Source organism: Artemia franciscana, unplaced genomic scaffold (genome assembly GCF_032884065.1).
Source record: "Artemia franciscana unplaced genomic scaffold, ASM3288406v1 Scaffold_904, whole genome shotgun sequence".
Classification (NCBI taxonomy): Eukaryota; Metazoa; Arthropoda; class Branchiopoda; order Anostraca; family Artemiidae; genus Artemia; species Artemia franciscana.
Genome location: NW_027068993.1, coordinates 94,343 through 113,080, shown reverse-complemented (window position 1 = coordinate 113,080; position 18,738 = coordinate 94,343). Strand labels below are relative to the sequence as shown.

At 35.8% G+C, this 18,738-nt stretch overlaps 1 protein-coding gene across 1 annotated transcript in view; it reads right to left on the bottom strand.

Moving 5' to 3' along the window:
• The window catches only part of LOC136043745 (voltage-dependent calcium channel type A subunit alpha-1-like), a gene marked incomplete at its 3' end in the record, with an annotated part of 199,168 nt that overhangs the window by 136,548 nt on the left and 43,882 nt on the right, over positions 1-18,738 (bottom strand). Inside the window, 1 exon segment of the mRNA XM_065728664.1 lies at positions 15,140-15,240. Coding sequence (XP_065584736.1) covers positions 15,140-15,240 — 101 coding nt within the window.

Here is an 18,738-nt window from a genome sequence, read left to right as displayed (position 1 = left end):
AAGTCGTTACGTGCTATATTAGTTACGCGCCATTGTAGTTGTGTCCCTGTGTCCCACCTGTGAATATAGATAGATATATATATGTTTTTAACGACGTAAAACTTGCGAATATACAACATTCTTCGCTGTTCCATTGTCTGTGCATATAAATGGATTGTCGGGTTTACCGACTCTTGAACATGCAATATATAATTGTCCATGGGAAAAACAATCCGTATTCATATCTATACCTCATTATTCTAATGATTGCCCTTGAGCTTTGTTGATGGTGATTGCTAATCGAACATTCCCTGTGTCCCCGTCGTCATTTATATATCCCCCTGTGCCCCCTGGCGTCCCCGTTGTAGTTGTGTCCCTGTGTCCCGGTCGTCATTTGTGTCCCGGTGTTTTTTTCTTTTTAGTTTTTTACCTTTTTTATTTTTTTCCTTTTTTTTAAGTTTTTTTCTTTTTAGGTTTTTTCTTTTTTTAGCTTTTTTCGCGCCATATTAGTTACGCACCATTGTAGTTGTGTCCCTGTGTTCCACCTGTGAATATAGATAGAAATAATATATGTTTGTAAAACTTGCGAATATACAACATTCTTCGCTGTCCCATTGTCTGTGCATATAAACAGATTGTCAGGTTTGTCCCGGTGTCCCAGTCTGTAATTTCTCTTTGAGTGTCCCGGTCGTCATTTGTGTCCCGGTGTCCCGGTCTGTAATTTCGTCAGTCGACAAACATGACATCAGTCGACAAACAACTTCATGACGACATACAGCTCAATTCTTATAATGACGTCAGTCGACAAACATGACGTCAGTCGAAACACAAACATGACGACAGTCAACAGACCAACAACTTATTTATATATATATATATACTAGCTTTTGGGGTGGCGCTTCGCACCACCCCAACACCTAGTTGGTGTGGGCGCTTTGCACCCTCCTCCAAGCCCCCCCGCGCGCGAAAGTCGTTACGCGCCATATTAGTTACGCGCCATTGTAGTTGTGTCCCTGTATACCACCTATGAATATAGATAGATTTATATATGTGTTTTAAACTACGTAAAACTTGCGAATATACAACATTCTTGGCTTTCCCATTGTCTGTGCATATACAAAGCCTTATGTGCTAATAATCACGTCATATGCAAACGCTCTTTTTACAAACAAACAAACATGCATACACACAACTCGTTTTTATATAGATAGATAGATAGATAGATACAATACAAATTAACTGCGTAAAACTTGCGAATATACAACATTCTTCGCTGTCCAATTGTCGCTGCATATAAATAGATTGTCAGGTTTACCGACCCTCGAACATGCAACGTACAATTGTCCATGGGAAAAACAATCAGTATTAAGATCTATACCACATTTTTCTAATGATTTACCTTGAGCTTTGTTAATGGTGATTGCAAATGCTAATCGAATTGGGAATTGCAATCTTTTAAATTGAAAAGGCAGATCCGTTGGAATCATGGGAATGCGAGGAATAAGAAGAGCCTCACCCTCAAAAGGCCCTGTCAAGATTGTGGCCTCTATTAGGTTTTCCATTGTTTTTTTTACGGCAAGTCGCGTGCTATTGCAAAGTTTTGGTGGGTTGATACTTCTTAAAAGTATTATTGGTACGCCTATTTTTAGTTGTAGTACGTGTGGTGGAAACCCTAAAAGATCCACGGAATTTAAAAATTCAGATGGATAATTAACCGCTTCATTTCGTTCCAAAACTGTGTCGACTGACTTGTAAAGGACTGCCTGGTCTCGAATCTTGGTCAAAACAATATTGTTGATTTCGTGGACGTCTGTATTTTTGGGTGCAAGAATCGCTCTTTCACTTAGCCATTTATTATTTTTATAATTGTTTAGAATATTCGGAAATACTTTTTCAATCAATTCATTTCTGGACGTCACTAAATTACAGAAATCAGCAGGTAGTTGTATACGTCCTGAAATTGAGTCTACTGGGAGCTTTCCGTTTCCAATTGCCAGCAATTGATCTGAAAATGTTTGACCAGAGTCATCGTTTTGCAATCGGACACGCATATTTGTAGTTAATTTTAATGTTTTTACGTGTGCCCATAAATTAGAATTTTTCAGGCAAGCATTCATTTCGTCTGCAGGGGTTGATCTAGGTATTATAGGTAATGTTTGCCTGAAATCTCCCGCAAGCAATATTAATGTGCTGCCAAAGGGTTTCGACTTCCCTCGCAAATCTTTCAAGCATTGATCCAGAGCCTCGAGCGATTTTTTGTGTGCCATTGTGCACTCATCCCAAATAATAAGTTTCCATTGCTGCAATACTTCACCCATCCCAGATGATTTGGAAATATTGCACGTGGGAGTTTCTGTAGAATGCAAATTCAGAGGCAATGTCAAAGCGGAATGAGCAGTTCTTCCACCAGGCAGCAATGTTGCGGCTATTCCGGACGACGCAATTGCCAACGCTATATCATTTTTTGATCGAATTAATGCCAGAATCAGTTTTATCACAAACGTTTTACCAGTACCTCATGGCGTATCCAAAAAGAAAATTTCTCCAACGTTGTTATCGACACAATGCATTATCGTTTCATAAATGTCTTTTTGTTCCGACGTTAACTTGGAAATGTTATTTTGTACATACGACAATAGATCACTCGTACTGTAACTTTGTTCACGATCCAATTCTACACATGTTGAAACAGCAGCGATACGGTTAGGTGAAGGCCTTCCCAAATCCTGAAGAGGTTTGTTTGCCATACGTACGCACAAATCTTCTATAATAACTAAAGTGTAGTTATAAATTTCTGATGTAAAATCAAAAGTCATATCTGACGTCTCTAACTGTTTTCGATGGAGTATATCTTCGGACATTTTTGGCTTATATTTTTCCCATAACTCTGTAGGAGCTGATGGAGAGCAAGTTGTTAAAATGATGCCAAACAATGCACGAATTTGACTTGGAGTTGACGTTTCGCACGCGTCATTGATGCAGTTATCCCAGTGTTGGTCATTCTCCAATAAATTCAGAGCTTGGCATGCACTACGGTAAGTGTCATGTATAGTACCGTTTACAGTTCTCAAATACTCAAAGAACGTCGGACCGGGTACATTCACCAAAAGCAGGCGTAGAAAGAAGCATTCATGTTGATTGGGGTGAACGGTGTAGAGTCTTCCTATCGTGGTATCTTTGAAGATGGTAGGTTGGCCTTCGACTGACTTACCCTGTTTTCGACGTTCAAATACTTTATTTTTAGTATTCCACGTGTAATACGAAGGCACTTCAGTGTACAGCAGTTATTTTGCAAAAGAATCATTTTTGCAAAGCGAAAAGAAACCGGTTAACTTTGTATCCGGTGGATTCAGGGCTCTTTGTTGCACGTTGGTTTCCGAGAAATAAACACGTTGACCATTCTGTAAATGTACCGCTAAGTGAACAACAGCTGGACTACGTTCATGTATCGGAAATGAAAGAATTCGCCAAACAGCTTCATTACTACTTATGTATCTTCCAGCCTGATATTGTACGATTTCGTCGATATCTTTGATTTCAGGCTGCAAGCCAAAAACTGCCATGTCACTGCCTTTGTTGACGTATTTACATATGTATTTGATTGCCTTTACGGAGTTAAAGTATTCAACGTTTATGTGTGCATTAAATGTTTTTGATAATAATGGGGAATATGGAACAACCCACTGATTATCTACTTCGATGGTGGTACCGTTACGCTTCTTTATTATTGCTGTTTTACCGCCATCTTCAGTAGATCTTCTTTTATATTGTGGGTAACCATCATTGCCAGTAATTGTGTTGGATACTAAAAGTCGAGGATATTGCTTTGTGCACCTTCCTTTGGCCATGCATGGGGAATTTTCGTTCAGTGCACCGCAAGGTCCATGTATCATATGTTTTTACAATAATATCATGTAACCCCTTATCGACATTTTCATCAGGTATTTCAGCGGAACTCACATCATCAATTTCGCTCGAAGTAATTTTTTATGTAGCCAGATTAGTATATGTGCGTGTGGCAAACCTCGTTTTTGCCATTCCACTGAGTACATCCAGCATCGCACTGACCCAAACACTTCAAGTTTTACTATCTAGTTTATCAGTGATTTCAACTTTTGCCGGAAGACACGGGCCGTAATGTCATGTCTATGAACCGCCGATTGTCCTTGAAGTAAAAGCTGCTGTATCTCGTCCCAAGATTGATTACATGTAAATGTAATAAATAAATCTGGGCGACAATAGAGAGGAACATACGCAATAGCATCTTAAGCATATTCATGCATATGACGGGGACTGCCAGCACATGACGAAGGTAAAATTGTTAATCTTCCAACGTTTGTGGTATTACCGTCATTTACAACTGCATCTCGCAAATGAATGTATTGTTCAGAGCGGAGCTTGGTCTGATTCAGGCGGATATATAGAAAACGTTCTGATTCAATTTTAGCATACATATCAACGACGTATTGGTGAAATTGACGGCATTTTAAAATATAATTTTCTTCATCCTGCCGAATCATTAGTCTATAGGAATAATAATGCATTGCACTGCATTTCTTATTCATTTCTTTGTTAGTGGCTAAATTCATCAATTTAATATTAAAGTGATAGCCGTCGGCTCCATCCCAAAAAATGATAGGATATTGTAGGGCATCGTAGCATCGATGAGTTTCAGCAATTCTTAACAACTGAGCGTTTCGCTTATGAAGAATAATATTTCGAGGTAAAAACTGATCACCGACCATAACGATTGCCACTTCGTCGATAGTTGGAGCATTGTATCTACGCACATGTTGGCCAGGAGGCGTTTTGTCAGCGGAAATAACAATTTTATGCGTATCAGTAGGCATCAAATCGATGGCTGTTTTGAACAGACGCACTAAATTTTTATTTTCGTGGAAAAGATGTTGCAATTGGGAAACGATTGTCCTTTCAACGTTGGGAGAAATTTCGCAACGTGCATTCAATTCAGAATTTATATCACTGATGAAGTACAATTGTAAACATTTATGATTCTTGCCTGAGAATGGTAGAAGGGACCCTGCTCTATGATAAATTTGCCCTTTTACTTTGAAAGTAGACATAAATTGATCTGGAAATCCAAACCACGTCATTTGGAAACGTGAGTTATATTTCCTGATTTGTGATAAAAAAAACGCTTAGATTCTGACATAGTTCCAGTAAGGAAAGTCTTCAATGGCTCTGGTGATGCAGCCAATAGAGGGAGTTTAACTTTTCCTGAGGCGCAACACATTCCCATTGTTTCACCATTGAATTTCAAGGCCTTGCAATAGGGACAAATTTTAGACATAGTCCCGATTTGAACACATCTACTCAAGCTATAATCATCAACTGGGCTGTACCTGAATGCCAGGTGATAACTTTCGGGTTGCTCTGATTCCTCGGCACGCTTTCTTTTCTTACTTTCTCTATCAGCAGCAAGCCTGATTTCTTGCTGTTCTTGTGATTCCTCGGCACGCCTTCTTTTTTCACTTTCTCTTTTAGCAGCAAGTCTGGTTTCATGTTGCTCTGGTAGTTCCTCGGCATGCCTTCTTTTTCCACTTTTAGCAGCAAGTCTGGTTTCATGTTGCTCTGGTAGTTCCTCGGCACGCCTTCTCTTTTTACTTTCTCTTTTAGCAACAAGTCTGGTTTCGCGTTGCTCTGGTAGTTCCTCGGCACGCTTTCTGTTCTTTCTTTCTATATCAGCCTCAAGCCTGTTTTCTTGCTGTTCTTTTGATTCCTCGGCACGCTTTCTTTTCTTACTTTCTCTATCAGCAGCAAGTTTCTTGGCATAGACTCTTTGAGCATCTTCCTCGGCTGTTGCCATTGTAAGTTCATCAGTCATTTTACAGTTAAACATTAATAGATTTCTTCGTGAACGCATGTCTTAAATACCTTTAATGACGTCACCGTCATAACAAAAATGACGACAACTAACTTCATGACGTCAGTCAACACGCAAACATGACGTCACCCGACAGACCCACACACACACAGACAACTTATTTTTATATATATAGATAGATAGATAGATCATTGGCTCTGGTGGTGCAGCCAATAGAGGAAGTTTAAATTTTCCTGAGGCGAAACACATTCCCATTGTTTCACCATTGAATTTCAAGGCCTTGCAATAGGGACAAATTTTAGACATAGTCCCGATTTGAACACATCTACTCAAGCTATAATCATCGACTGGGCTGTACCTGAATGCCAGGCGATAACTTTCAGGTTGCTCTGATTCCTCGGCACGCTTTCTTTTCTTACTTTCTCTATCAGCAGCAAGCCTGATTTCTTGCTGTTCTTGTGATTCCTCGGCACGCCTTCTTTTTTCACTTTCTCTTTTAGCAGCAAGTCTGGTTTCATGGTGCTCTGGTAGTTCCTCGGCACGCCTTCTTTTTTCACTTTCTCTTTTAGCAGCAAGTCTGGTTTCATGTTGCTCTGGTAGTTCCTCGGCACGCCTTCTTTTTTCACTTTCTCTTCTAGCAGCAAGTCTGGTTTCGCGTAGCTCTGGTAGTTCCTCGGCACGCTTTCTGTTCTTTCTTTCTCTATCAGCCTCAAGCCTGTTTTCTTGCTGTTCTTTTGATTCCTCGGCACGCTTTCTTTTCTTACTTTCTCTATCAGCAGCAAGTTTTTTGGCATAGACTCTTTGAGCATCTTTCTCGGCTGTTGCCATTGTAAGTTCATCAGTCATTTTACAGTTAAACACTAATAGATTTCTCCTTGAACGCATGTCTTAAATACCTTTAATGACGTCACCGTCATAACAAAAATGACGACAACTAACTGCATGACGTCAGTCAACACACAAACATGACGTCACCCGACAGACCCACACACACACAGACAACTTATTTTTATATATATATAGATAGATAGATTCTTCGCTGTTCCATTGTCTGTGCATATAAGTAGAATGTCAGATTTGTCCCGGTTTCCCAGTCTGTATTTCCTCTTTGAGTGTCCCGGTCGTCATTTGTGTCCCGGTCTGTAATTTCGTCAGTCAACAAACATGACGTCAGTCGACAAACAACTTCACGACGACATACAGCTCAATCCTTATAATGACGTCAGTCGACAAACATGACGTCAGTCGACACACAAAAATGACGTCAGTCATCAAAAAAACAACTTATTTTTATATATATAGATAGACAGATATATAAATATATATGTTTGTAAAACTTGCGAATATATAACATTCTTCGCTGTCCCATTGTCTGTGCATATAAATAGATTGTCAGGTTTGTCCGGGTGTCCCAGTCTGTAATTTCTCTTTGAGTGTCCTAGTCGTCATTTGTGTTCCGTTGTCCCGGTCTGTAATTTCGTCAGTCGACAAACGTGACGTCAGTCGACAAACAACTTCATGACGACATACAGCTCGATATATATATATTTATCTATATATATAAAAATAAGTTGTCTGTCTGTGTGTCTGTCTGTCAGGTGACGTCATGTTTCTGTGTCGACTGACGTCATGAAGTTAGTTGTCGTCATTTTTGCTATGACAGTGACGTCATTAAAGATATTTAAAACATATATGTTCACGTAGAAATCTATTAATGTTTAAGTTTAAAATGACTGATGAACTTACAATTGCAAAAGCCGATGAAGATGCTCAAAGAGTCTATGCCAAAAAACTTGCTGCTGATAGAGAAAGTCAGAAAAGAAAGCGTGCCGAGGAATCAAAAGAACAGCAAGGAAACATGCTTGAGGCTAAAGAACGCAAAACCGCGCAGTTAGATAAAGATCCACCTGGACAGCGAGAGTCAAAACATATCAAAACTGAAAATGATAGCGATGATGATTGGGTTTGGGATTTTGACTTGGATAAGGTCATCAATGCCTACCAGATTTTAGTTAAAAAAACAAAGGTTCGGCGATATGTATTTCATAGTAAAGCTGAAAAATAAAGAAGAAAAAGAAAACTGAAAAAAGAAAAAATGTAAAAAACAAAAAAATACTAAAAAGAAAAAAAACTCAAAGAGAAATTACAGACCGGGAAACAAATGACGACCGGGACACAGGGAATATAAATAACGACCGGGACACTCAAAGAGAAATTACAGACTGGGATACCGGGACACAAATGACGACCGGGACACAGGGAATATAAATGACGACCAGGACACAGGTATTTAAGAATATCGTTCAAAGACAAATTTTTAATTGTAAGAAGACCATTGAAAGAGAAATTTTTAATTGTAAAATGACTGAAGAACCTACAATGGCAACGGTACCACCATCGAAGTAGATAACCAGTGGGTTGTTCCATATTCCCCATTATTATCAAAAAATTTTAATGCACACATAAACGTTGAATACTGTAACTCCGTAAAGGCAATCAAATACATATGTAAATACGTCAACAAAGGCAGTGACATGGCAGTTTTTGGCTTGCAGCCCGAAATCAAAGATTTCGACGAAATCGTACAATATAAGGCTGGAAGATACATAAGCAGTAATGAAGCTGTTTGGCGAATTCTTTCATTTCCGATACATGAACGTAGTCCAGCTGTTGTTCACTTAGCGGTACATTTACAGAATGGTCAACGTTTTTATTTCTCGGAAACCAACGTGCAACAAAGAGCCCTGAATCCACCGGATACAAAATTAACAGCTCTTTTTCGCTTTGCAAAAATGATTCTTTTAGAAAAAACTGCTGTATACTGAAGTGCCTTCGTATTACACGTGGAATACTGAAAATAAAGTATTTGAACGTCGAAAACAGGGTAAGTCAGTCGACGGCCAACCTATATCTTCAAAGATACCACGATAGGAAGACTCTACACCGTTCACCCCAATCAACATGAATGCTTCTTTCTACGCCTGCTTTTGGTGAATGTACCCGGTCCGACATCCTTTGAGTATTTAAGAACTGTAAACGGTACTATACATGACACTTACCGTAGTGCATGCCAAGCTCTGAATTTATTGGAGAATGACCAACACTGGGATAACTGCATCAATGACGCGTGCGAAACGTCAACCCCAAGTCAAATTCGTGCATTGTTTGGCATCATTTTAACAACTTGCTCTCCATCAGCTCCTACAGATTTATGGGAAAAATATAAGTCGAAAATGTCCGAAGATATCCTCCATCGAAAACAGTTAGAGACGTCAGATATGACTTTTGATTTTACATCAGAAATTTATAACTACACTTTAGTTATTATAGAAGATTTGTGCGTACGTATGGCAAACAAACCTCTTCAGGATTTGGGAATGCCTTCACCTAACCGTATCGCTGCTGTTTCGACATGTGTAGAATTGGATCGTGAACAAAGTTACAGTACGAGTGATTTATTGTCGTATGTACAAAATAACATTTCCAAGTTAACGTTGGAACAAAAAGACCTTTATGATACGATAGACTCAATTTCAGGACGTATACAACTACCTGCTGATTTCTGTAATTTAGTGACGTCCAAAAATGAATTGATTGAAAAAGTATTTCCGAATATTCTAAAAAATTATAAAAATAATAAATGGCTAAGTGAAAGAGCGATTCTCGCACCCAAAAATATAGACGTCCACGAAATCAACAATATTGTTTTGACCAAGATTCGAGACCAGGCAGTCCTTTACAAGTCAGTCGACACAGTCTTGGAACCAAATGAAGCGGTTAATTATCCATCTGAATTTTTAAATTCCATAGATCTTTCAGGGTTTCCACCACACGTGCTACAACTAAAAATAGGCGTACCAATAATACTTTTAAGAAATATCAACCCACCAAAGCTTTGCAATGGCACGCGACTTGCCGTAAAAAAAACAATGGAAAACATAATAGAGGCCACAATCTTGACAGGGCCTTTTGAGGGTGAGGCTGTTCTTATTCCTCGCATTCCCATGATTCCAACGGATCTGCCTTTTCAATTTAAAAGATTGCAATTCCCAATTCGATTAGCATTTGCAATCACAATTAACAAAGCTCAAGGTCAATCATTAGAAAAATGTGGTATAGATCTTAATACTGATTGTTTTTCCCATGGACAATTGTACGTTGCATGTTTGAGGGTCGGTAAACCTGACAATCTATTTATATGCAGCGACAATTGGACAGCGAAGAATGTTGTATATTCGCAAGTTTTACGCAGTTAATTTGTATTGTATCTATCTATCTATCTATCTATATAAAAACGAGTTGTGTGTATGCATGTTTGTTTGTTTGTAAAAAGAGCGTTTGCATATGACGTCATTATTAGTACATACGGCTTTGTATATGCACAGACAATGGGAAAGCCAAGAATGTTGTATATTCGCAATTTTTACGTAGTTTAACTCCTGCAGACGAAATGAATGCTTGCCTGAAAAATTCTAATTTAAGGGCACACGTAAAAATATTAAAATTAACTACAAATATGCGTGTCCGCTTGCAAAACGATGACTCTGGTCAAACATTTTCAGATCAATTGCTGGCAATTGGAAATGGAAAGCTCCCAGTAGTGGGAAAGCCAAAAATGTTGTATTTTCGCAATTTTTACGTAGTTTGAAACACATATATAAATCTATCTACATTCACAGGTGGGACACAGGGACACAACTACAATGGCGCGTAACTAATATGGCGCGTAACAACTTACGCGCGCGGGGGGGCTTGGGGGGCGCGAATCGCCCCACCAACTAGGTGTTGAGGGTGGCGCGAGCGCCACCCCAACAGCTAGTATATATATATATATATATATATATATATATATATATATATATATATATATATATATATATATATATATATATATATATATATTGTTATATATATATATAAAGTAAATATAAGAAATTAAACCTAAAAAGTCCCATAGTTTGCATGGATATTAATAAAAATTCATATGCTATTGCTTATGAATTTATCAACTTATAGACAAGGGGCATAGTGGGGGGGGGTGTTGGTGGGAGTTGTAAGTACATAAAAGATGGATATTATATTTCATATTATTAACTTTCTTGCGTGACCGCAAACTCTCATAGGTTTTTCTCCAGCACGAAAGTTTTTTTTTTTATTTAATTATTTGCTGTGAATGTCAGTAATGTGAGCTTGAGCTGAAAAAAAAAATACCAATCCATTTGTATAGATTACTCCTTATTTAAAGGTTTTTATTGACAAATGTAAAAACTAGTTTGCCAGGAACCTTTTACTTATCCCAAATTGTTTTTTGGAAGAATGATTTTTTCACAACAATATGTAATACATCGAGCCCTGTGGAACTCCCTATTGGTAAAGCAACATTAACAATTGGCACATGTCTAAATACTTGTATTTGTCTTTGAGTGTGAAAAAAAATATTAACCCGTTTGAATTGAATACTCCTTTTTGAAAGGTGTTTAATGGCAAATGTAAAGCTAACTCGACAGGAACCTTTTTTTTGTCCCAAAATTTTATGTTTTTTTTTCAGCAGCAATGTAAAATGCATCAAACCCTATGGAACTCCTTATTGGTAAACCAACATCAGCAATTGACAATTGTCAATTAATTTACGTTTGTCTTAGAGTGTGAAAAAAACTACTAACCCGTTTTTATAGAATATTCCTTTTTAAAAGGTTTTTAATGACAAATATAAAAAAAACTAACTAGACAGGAACCTTTCTATGTCCCAAATAAAACAGTTTTTTCAGCATCAATATAAATAGTTCGAGCCCTGTGGAGCTCCTTACTCGTAAGCCAACATCAGCAATTGACGATTGTCAATTAAATTAAATTTTTACTTCAATGCGGGAAGAAACTACTAACCCATTTGTATAGAATACTCCTTTTAAAAAATTTTTAATGACAAATGTAAAAAATAGCTCGACAGGAACGTTTTTTGTATCCCAAAATCTAATGGATTTTTTTTCAAAAGCAATATATACAATACATCAAGACCTGTGGAACTACTTTTGGTAAAGAAGCATCAACAATTCATTGACAACTGTCAACATTGACAACAACAGCATCATAATTGACAACTGTCAATTAATTTATATGTATCTTTGGTTGACAACAAGGGCAGGATTCTACTCACTAGGGATTCCAGAAACTAATTTTAGGGGCCGTAACACACGTATTGCACGTAAGGTTCGTAAGTCGACATCCAGCTCCTCCTCTGCAAATACAGTTACGAACCTAGAAGTTCAAAATGCATAAATGTAATAACTGGTTTCCTTACCTTTCAAGCTGTTCTTGAGTCTGTGGGGATAAGACATAGGTTTTAGCACTGATGCAACTATGGCAAAAGGGCTTCAGTGACTTTCACTTTTGATCTAATTTTTAGCAACAGATATATGAACTTAATGACATGAAGTTTAATCACAAGACTTAAGTACCCTTTTGCCATGAATTTCTAATCTAAGGTTGTTCTAGTTGAACTTCAACCTCGCAAGAAATTCCAGTTTCTAAATTTTTCATTGTAAGGCAACTTTTGCAATATTGCTAGGGTAAGGAATTTTTCCACCATTTTTAGCTTAATTCGTCTTTTTTTGTGAGCATTACAATTTCAGATCACTTGGCTGCTATATATTAAAAGGTTATTCACTATATTGATATACCCCAAAAATATGCACCCTCCTTTACAACTCAAAGGTTCGGGATTAACACTTGCGAGGCTGAAGTCTTTAATAGCCACTCATTATAGCATCACTAATAAAAAAAAAAAAAAAAAAAAAAAAAAAAAAAAAAAAAAAAAAAAAAAAAAAAAAAAAAAAAAAAAACACTATAAAGGCTAAGCGAGAAGAACCGTATGCCGAAGTTTGTATATATATGCTTGACTTTGTGTGGATAGCCTCACATTTATAGCCCGTCTTCTAACTGCAAAAAACTCCAGTTCAAGGAATTTGCGACGAAGAAGTTGTAAAAGCCACTCATCATAGCATTATAAAGAAAAACTATAAATTCTAAGCAGGGTAATTCTATGCATATTTATTTTGCATTTGTGTATATCGCCCTCTGAATAAAGCCTTCAAAAAAAAATCAGATTGTAGAGACAAAAAGATTAGGAAGCTGAAGTTTTAAAAGTCACTCAGCATAGCATCACTAAGAAAAAAAATATAAAGGCTGAGAGAGGAGAACCATAAACTGAAATTTTATATATTTTGACTTTATATTTTTGTATATAGCCCTGTAAATATAGCCCTCTCCTTCTTCACTAAAAAACTGGAAGTTTCGAGACTAAAAATATACAAGAATGAAGTTTGAAAAGCGACTCATCATAATTACAGGATACGGCACTGGACTAAAGACCAAACTGGTTATACTGATCTCCCTTTCACGGCCCTTCTGCCAGGAGGTGCAATATTTGGTGTGGGTCGTATGGCGTATTTCCAAAATATTTGAAAATATCCTTATTTTGGACTTTCACCGGTGAATGTCGACATTCATTAGATTTCGGTCTTTCAACGTAACACATTCATAACTTTTGTTGATTATTTTATATAAAGTTTTCTTTTAGTTGAAAATTGTCTCATTCTCTTTTAGTTTGGATGAATAATTGACTGCCCTAGTTTAATCATTTTTTTTAATTCTACATTAACAATGACATGGGCCGATTGACTTTCGGCAACCGAGTGGCTCAGCATTGGAACAACTTACCAGAAAGAGTAATCTGCTCCACAAACCTACTGACATTCAAGAAGGAAGTTGAGGAATATTATTCAAGTGACATTTTCTCCTTGTGCAAATTTAGAAGAAATGCAAATTAAGATTTTTGTTTTGTAGAGGCTTAACGGCCTGCCATCAAATCTGCGAATATATTTATATTTATTTATATTAAATTGCCAATTTTAGGGGTATAATTAATATTCTTGCTCGGAAGGGATTTGTTTCCTTTTTTGGCAGGAGCTATCATACAGAAAAGATTATCTTTCCCTAGAGGTTTAAGCCAGTGGCGCCAGTTGAGAGTGGCAGAAGGGGAATACGTCCCCAAACTTCTAAAAACAAATTTTCGGTGTTTTTGCTAAAAAAAATTGAAAAACCCCTCTCCACCCCTAGATTTCAAAAGTAGATTTTACCATTCCCCCTACATTTCTCCTATTCGATCCCACTGGTTTGAGCCCCAAAAATAATCACTGGTTGTATCATTTCTTATTTTTAAAATACACTTCCAATTGACGGAGCTCCTCAATCTACACTTTTACATTTCCAGCAATGCTATGAAAAAGAAGTGGTTTTTTTTCGTTGGCTAGTTTGCCAAACTAAAAAGTAACATTAATGTCCAATTCTAAGCAAGCTGCCGTTTTTCGTCTCCAAATGCATATTGGATAAAAGTAACAATTTAATGATCGTTCAAATAACCATTCGATTATTTTCACTAATTAATTAGTTCAAACTCCAAAATGCTATAAGATTTTAAGCACCCATAGTTTCAAAAATAAATATTAGAACAGCGCTAAGTAATAATTTAGTATTCAATAACAATTATAAATGGATTCAATGAAAATTTATTAGAAGTGATTAGAATTATTATCTCATCATTTTTCATTTTTAGCCACAATGTTTTGAAATTTTCGGGATTTTACTTTCTATAACTGTCTGAATGATTAATTATCTGATTAGTTTTTTACTTCTGGCTAAACTATTTAAGCTGATTATTTGATTAGTTTTTATTTAATATTAATATGATAAATCCTTTTAGTTCATCTGAAAAATAAATTCCCGATTACATTCAAATTATCGGATTAATTTTCAATCATTTTTAAATCTGATTTATTTTCTTATCATAATTTTCTATTTCTACATGTAGCATTATCGAATGATAAAATCAAAGTCGCTTCTTTAGTAGTTGGATTTTGAATCTAAACTCCTGGAATCTAAACTCAGTTCCGCAGCTTGCTAACTCTTATACCCAACGTTTTAATACTTAAATGAAAAACTCGAAATATTAATAATTAAGTGTATATTTTTACTAAAACAGGAAGTGGTATATACCGACTAGTTAAAAAAAAGAATAAAATTTAAGAGAACTTAAATTCTACTTAAATTTAATTAGCAAGCTGTTATCTTGACTTTAGAGGCATTTGGATCCCAGGATTACCAAGCTAATTCAGCGACTTTCGACCCGGGTACCGGAAACCCACTTTAGTGAAAACTCATCACTGCAAAGAAAAGAAAGCAACTATTTTGGCTAAAACTACTTCACACTGTACTTTCTATTTTTCTAGAACACACTTGCACCTATTTCACTAGACTTACTAGGTATCCTTGATACCAATTTTAACGGTCGCAATACACGAAAAGAACGCAACATACGAAGATCAACTTCAACATTCGCTTCGGCAAAAATAGTCATTGACCTAGTTATAGAAGAAAAAAGACATTATAATTATCAAATAGTCAAAGACCAATAGTCAAATAGTCAAAATAGTTATTGACCTAGTCATAGAAGCAAAGAGACACTGTAATTATCAAATAGTCATTGATCAATAGTCAAATAGTCAAAATAGCCAAAATAGTCATTGACCTAGTCATAGAAGAAAAAAGACATTATATTATCAAATAATCATTGACCAATAGTCAAATAGTCAAAATAGTCATTGACCTAGTCATAAAAGAAAAAAACTATAATTATCAAATAGTCATCGACCAATAGTCAAATAGTCAAAGTAGTCAGAATAGTCATTTGCCTAGTCGTAGAAGAAAAAAGACATAATAATTATCAAAGTGATATAGCACAACAGACAAAACAAATAACAAGCGACAAAGAATCAAAATTGTGATTGCCGTTAGGCAAGGATTTACGATTTACGGGTGCAGAATGCCGAGGGGCGCAAAAAAGCACTGAGCGATATTTTTCTTAGCAAAAACTGGACTAAAGGGATTTATCATCAAAGTGCCAGGTGCACTTTGCTGCTGCGCTACCTATTTTATAGAAAAGTAATTTTAAAACAACACAGGAAGTCCTTAGCTGCTTATAGATGTCTCCCAAGAATGACAGGTGAGAGCTCGGTATCACATATCACTTTCATTACTTTTGGCTCACGACTCATCGGTTGCCTTCTGCTCAGGGCTTCCACTAACCCCAAATAAATTCCTTTTTTGTATTTATTCACTTATTTTGAGCATTTTTTAGTGTTCCTTTTAATTTTATTAACATGTATTTATCTCATTTTTTAGTTTATTTTGACCAGTTTTATCATTTTCGACGAAATACCTTAAAATAAGTATCCTTCGAAATCCCGTTGATTGAATTCTCTTAGAAAAAAATCTAGTCAATGAACCGGAAGATAATTTTCTGTTTCGTATAAATAGGTTAGCTTAAATATTAATGCTTTAGAATTTCTACTGATGACGATCGCTATATATGTGAGCAAAATATCTAGACTTTTGTACCTGTTTCACTGTCTAAATAAATAGATTCATCCCAATTTGAATGTTTATTTGTTTGTCTTTTCAATTGACGTTTTACTATTTAATTATTGACTAACGAATGATTATTAATTCTGGTTTTCTTTTTTCGTAATTGTTTTGGCATTCTTTGCTAGTTTTCAAGTTTCTATGTTTTATAATTTTTTTTACGCCAAAATTTGAATTCGGCTCTTTGGGGCTTTTTTGAAATAAAGAAATATAACCAAATATATGTAAATTACTAAGTAATCGAATGTTTGAAACAAGTTGGAGACCTAGACCCCCCCCCCCACAAATACAAAAAAATAGGTATCTAAGCGCGAAACAAATATTCCTTAAACAATCTATAGAAGACCTTTTGCTAATTTCCACCACGACTCCTAATAGTCTTGGTATTAAAGCCAAAATCTTTCTTCTTTTTCTTTTCCTTTTTTACGTTTTCTTTTCCTGAGCTAAATGGGCTAATCATGAGCAAGATATGAATACACAGGTAAAAACGCTTTTTCAATAAGAAGATCCTTTTTCGTTTTTTTTTCTATCTAAATAAGAAAGATCAGCTACTTTTGTTGAGTTTGAAATAAGTTTCTCCCAGTTCCACCATGGAAAAGCAATAGGTATGTTACACGCCTGTACAGTGTTACCAACGCTGAAGAAGCGGTTTTGTCGCAGATTGACGATATAATCTGTCTGTCAAGTCCCACCCGTGGGTCAGTGTTTTACAGCGGTAATTGGCATTTATTTCCGATTGTTGTTCTTTTGTTTTGTTTTAGTCAGATGAATTAGTGTCTTGAGCTTTTTTTTGTTTTCTTTTTTGTGCTCCATCTGTTTTTTCATTGATGGGTATTAAATATTGATTCATACCATGGCTTTCTGTAATTCTATATTGACCATGAAAAATTAACAAATAGTATAGTTGAGTGTTGTTTTGGTACCCTGAGGTTATATTTCATTTAAAAGAATACAGCTGAAGTTATATCTTGTTATATTGTTGCCTTACATACTTTTAAATTGCTTTCAAATATAATTATTTTATTAATTAAGATTATGATTTTTCGATCCAGATCATCTTATGCTTCTTCTAACTATTTTTTGAAATGTTTTATATTTCATGAATTCAATTTTTACGTTTTCTTTGAATGCTGAAAAGGCAAAATTTTTTCTAATCCTAATTCTAAGAGCCCCTTCGTTGCCATTTTATTTCCAGGCAAGAATATAAAGTGATTCGGAGATCATTGATTCAAAATTACTTGTGCATGAGGTTGACTATTATTGATAGATGGTTATATATATATATATATATATATATATATATATATATATATATATATATATATATATATATATATATATATATATATATATATATATACCTCCAACCTAATCTATTTAAAGCATCCCTCTTTATACCCTCCCAGGAAGTTTCCATTTCCTTTAAATCTTCATTTATGACATCCTCCCAACCCAGACAAGGACGACATGCTTTCCGTGTAACCCCAGACGGTTGGCGAAAAAGGACAATCTTCGGTAATCTGTCATCCTTCATCTGTAGAACGTGACCTATCCATCTTGCCCTTTCTTTCACTATAGCCCTAGAAAGCGGGATTGAACCACATTTTTCGTACAACCTACTGTTAGAAATACGGTCAGTCAGCCGGGTACCCAGAAAAATCCGTAGGCTATTTTTCTGGAAATCTTAGCTATTCTACTTTTAACATCTTCACTGCTCCCACCATCTTTACTAATAATACTACCAAGGTAACTGAAGCTCCCAACCTGATCAATCTTATATATATATATATATATATATATATATATATATTATAAATTATTATATATAGATTGATACATGATGTTAAGTGTGGAATATGAGAGCCGCGTTTGATTTACTTTATTAATTAACATAATAAGTAGATTTTGCGCATTTTTTGCAATTCTTAGTTAACTTTGAACTTTTTTTTTGTGTTTGACGAAAGAGTTTTGAGGTGACTGAAAATTTGTTTACGGAATTGCTATTAGGATTTTTTCGTTCATATATATCTTTTTTTGGCAGGAAATTTGAACTCGAAAGCTCACGCTTGCTTATATGATAAAAGTATTGGTTCTTGCAAAATATGATGTTTATTTAGGACTTCCTAGATGGAGTGATGCAACTGTTTCTTAAAAGCGCTCACTCAGTAGCTACATTTTTTTTGCTAGCGTTTAACTTTCAGGAAGCATGAGGTGTAAAAATTTCAAAAAAGGTATTTATTGTTAGCCAAGACGATTTCAGCCGACTTAATTATTTTCACTGTTTCAAGCATCCCCTCCCTAAACCTGATGCTTTGTTCTTATTGTCTTGTACGGCTCACATTATAGCAACTTCGAATTTTCTGCAAAACTGTCCGTTCTATTTGCAAAAGCATGGTAAACTCTCTTATTTCATTTTCTGGCAAATGAAATCCTAAAAG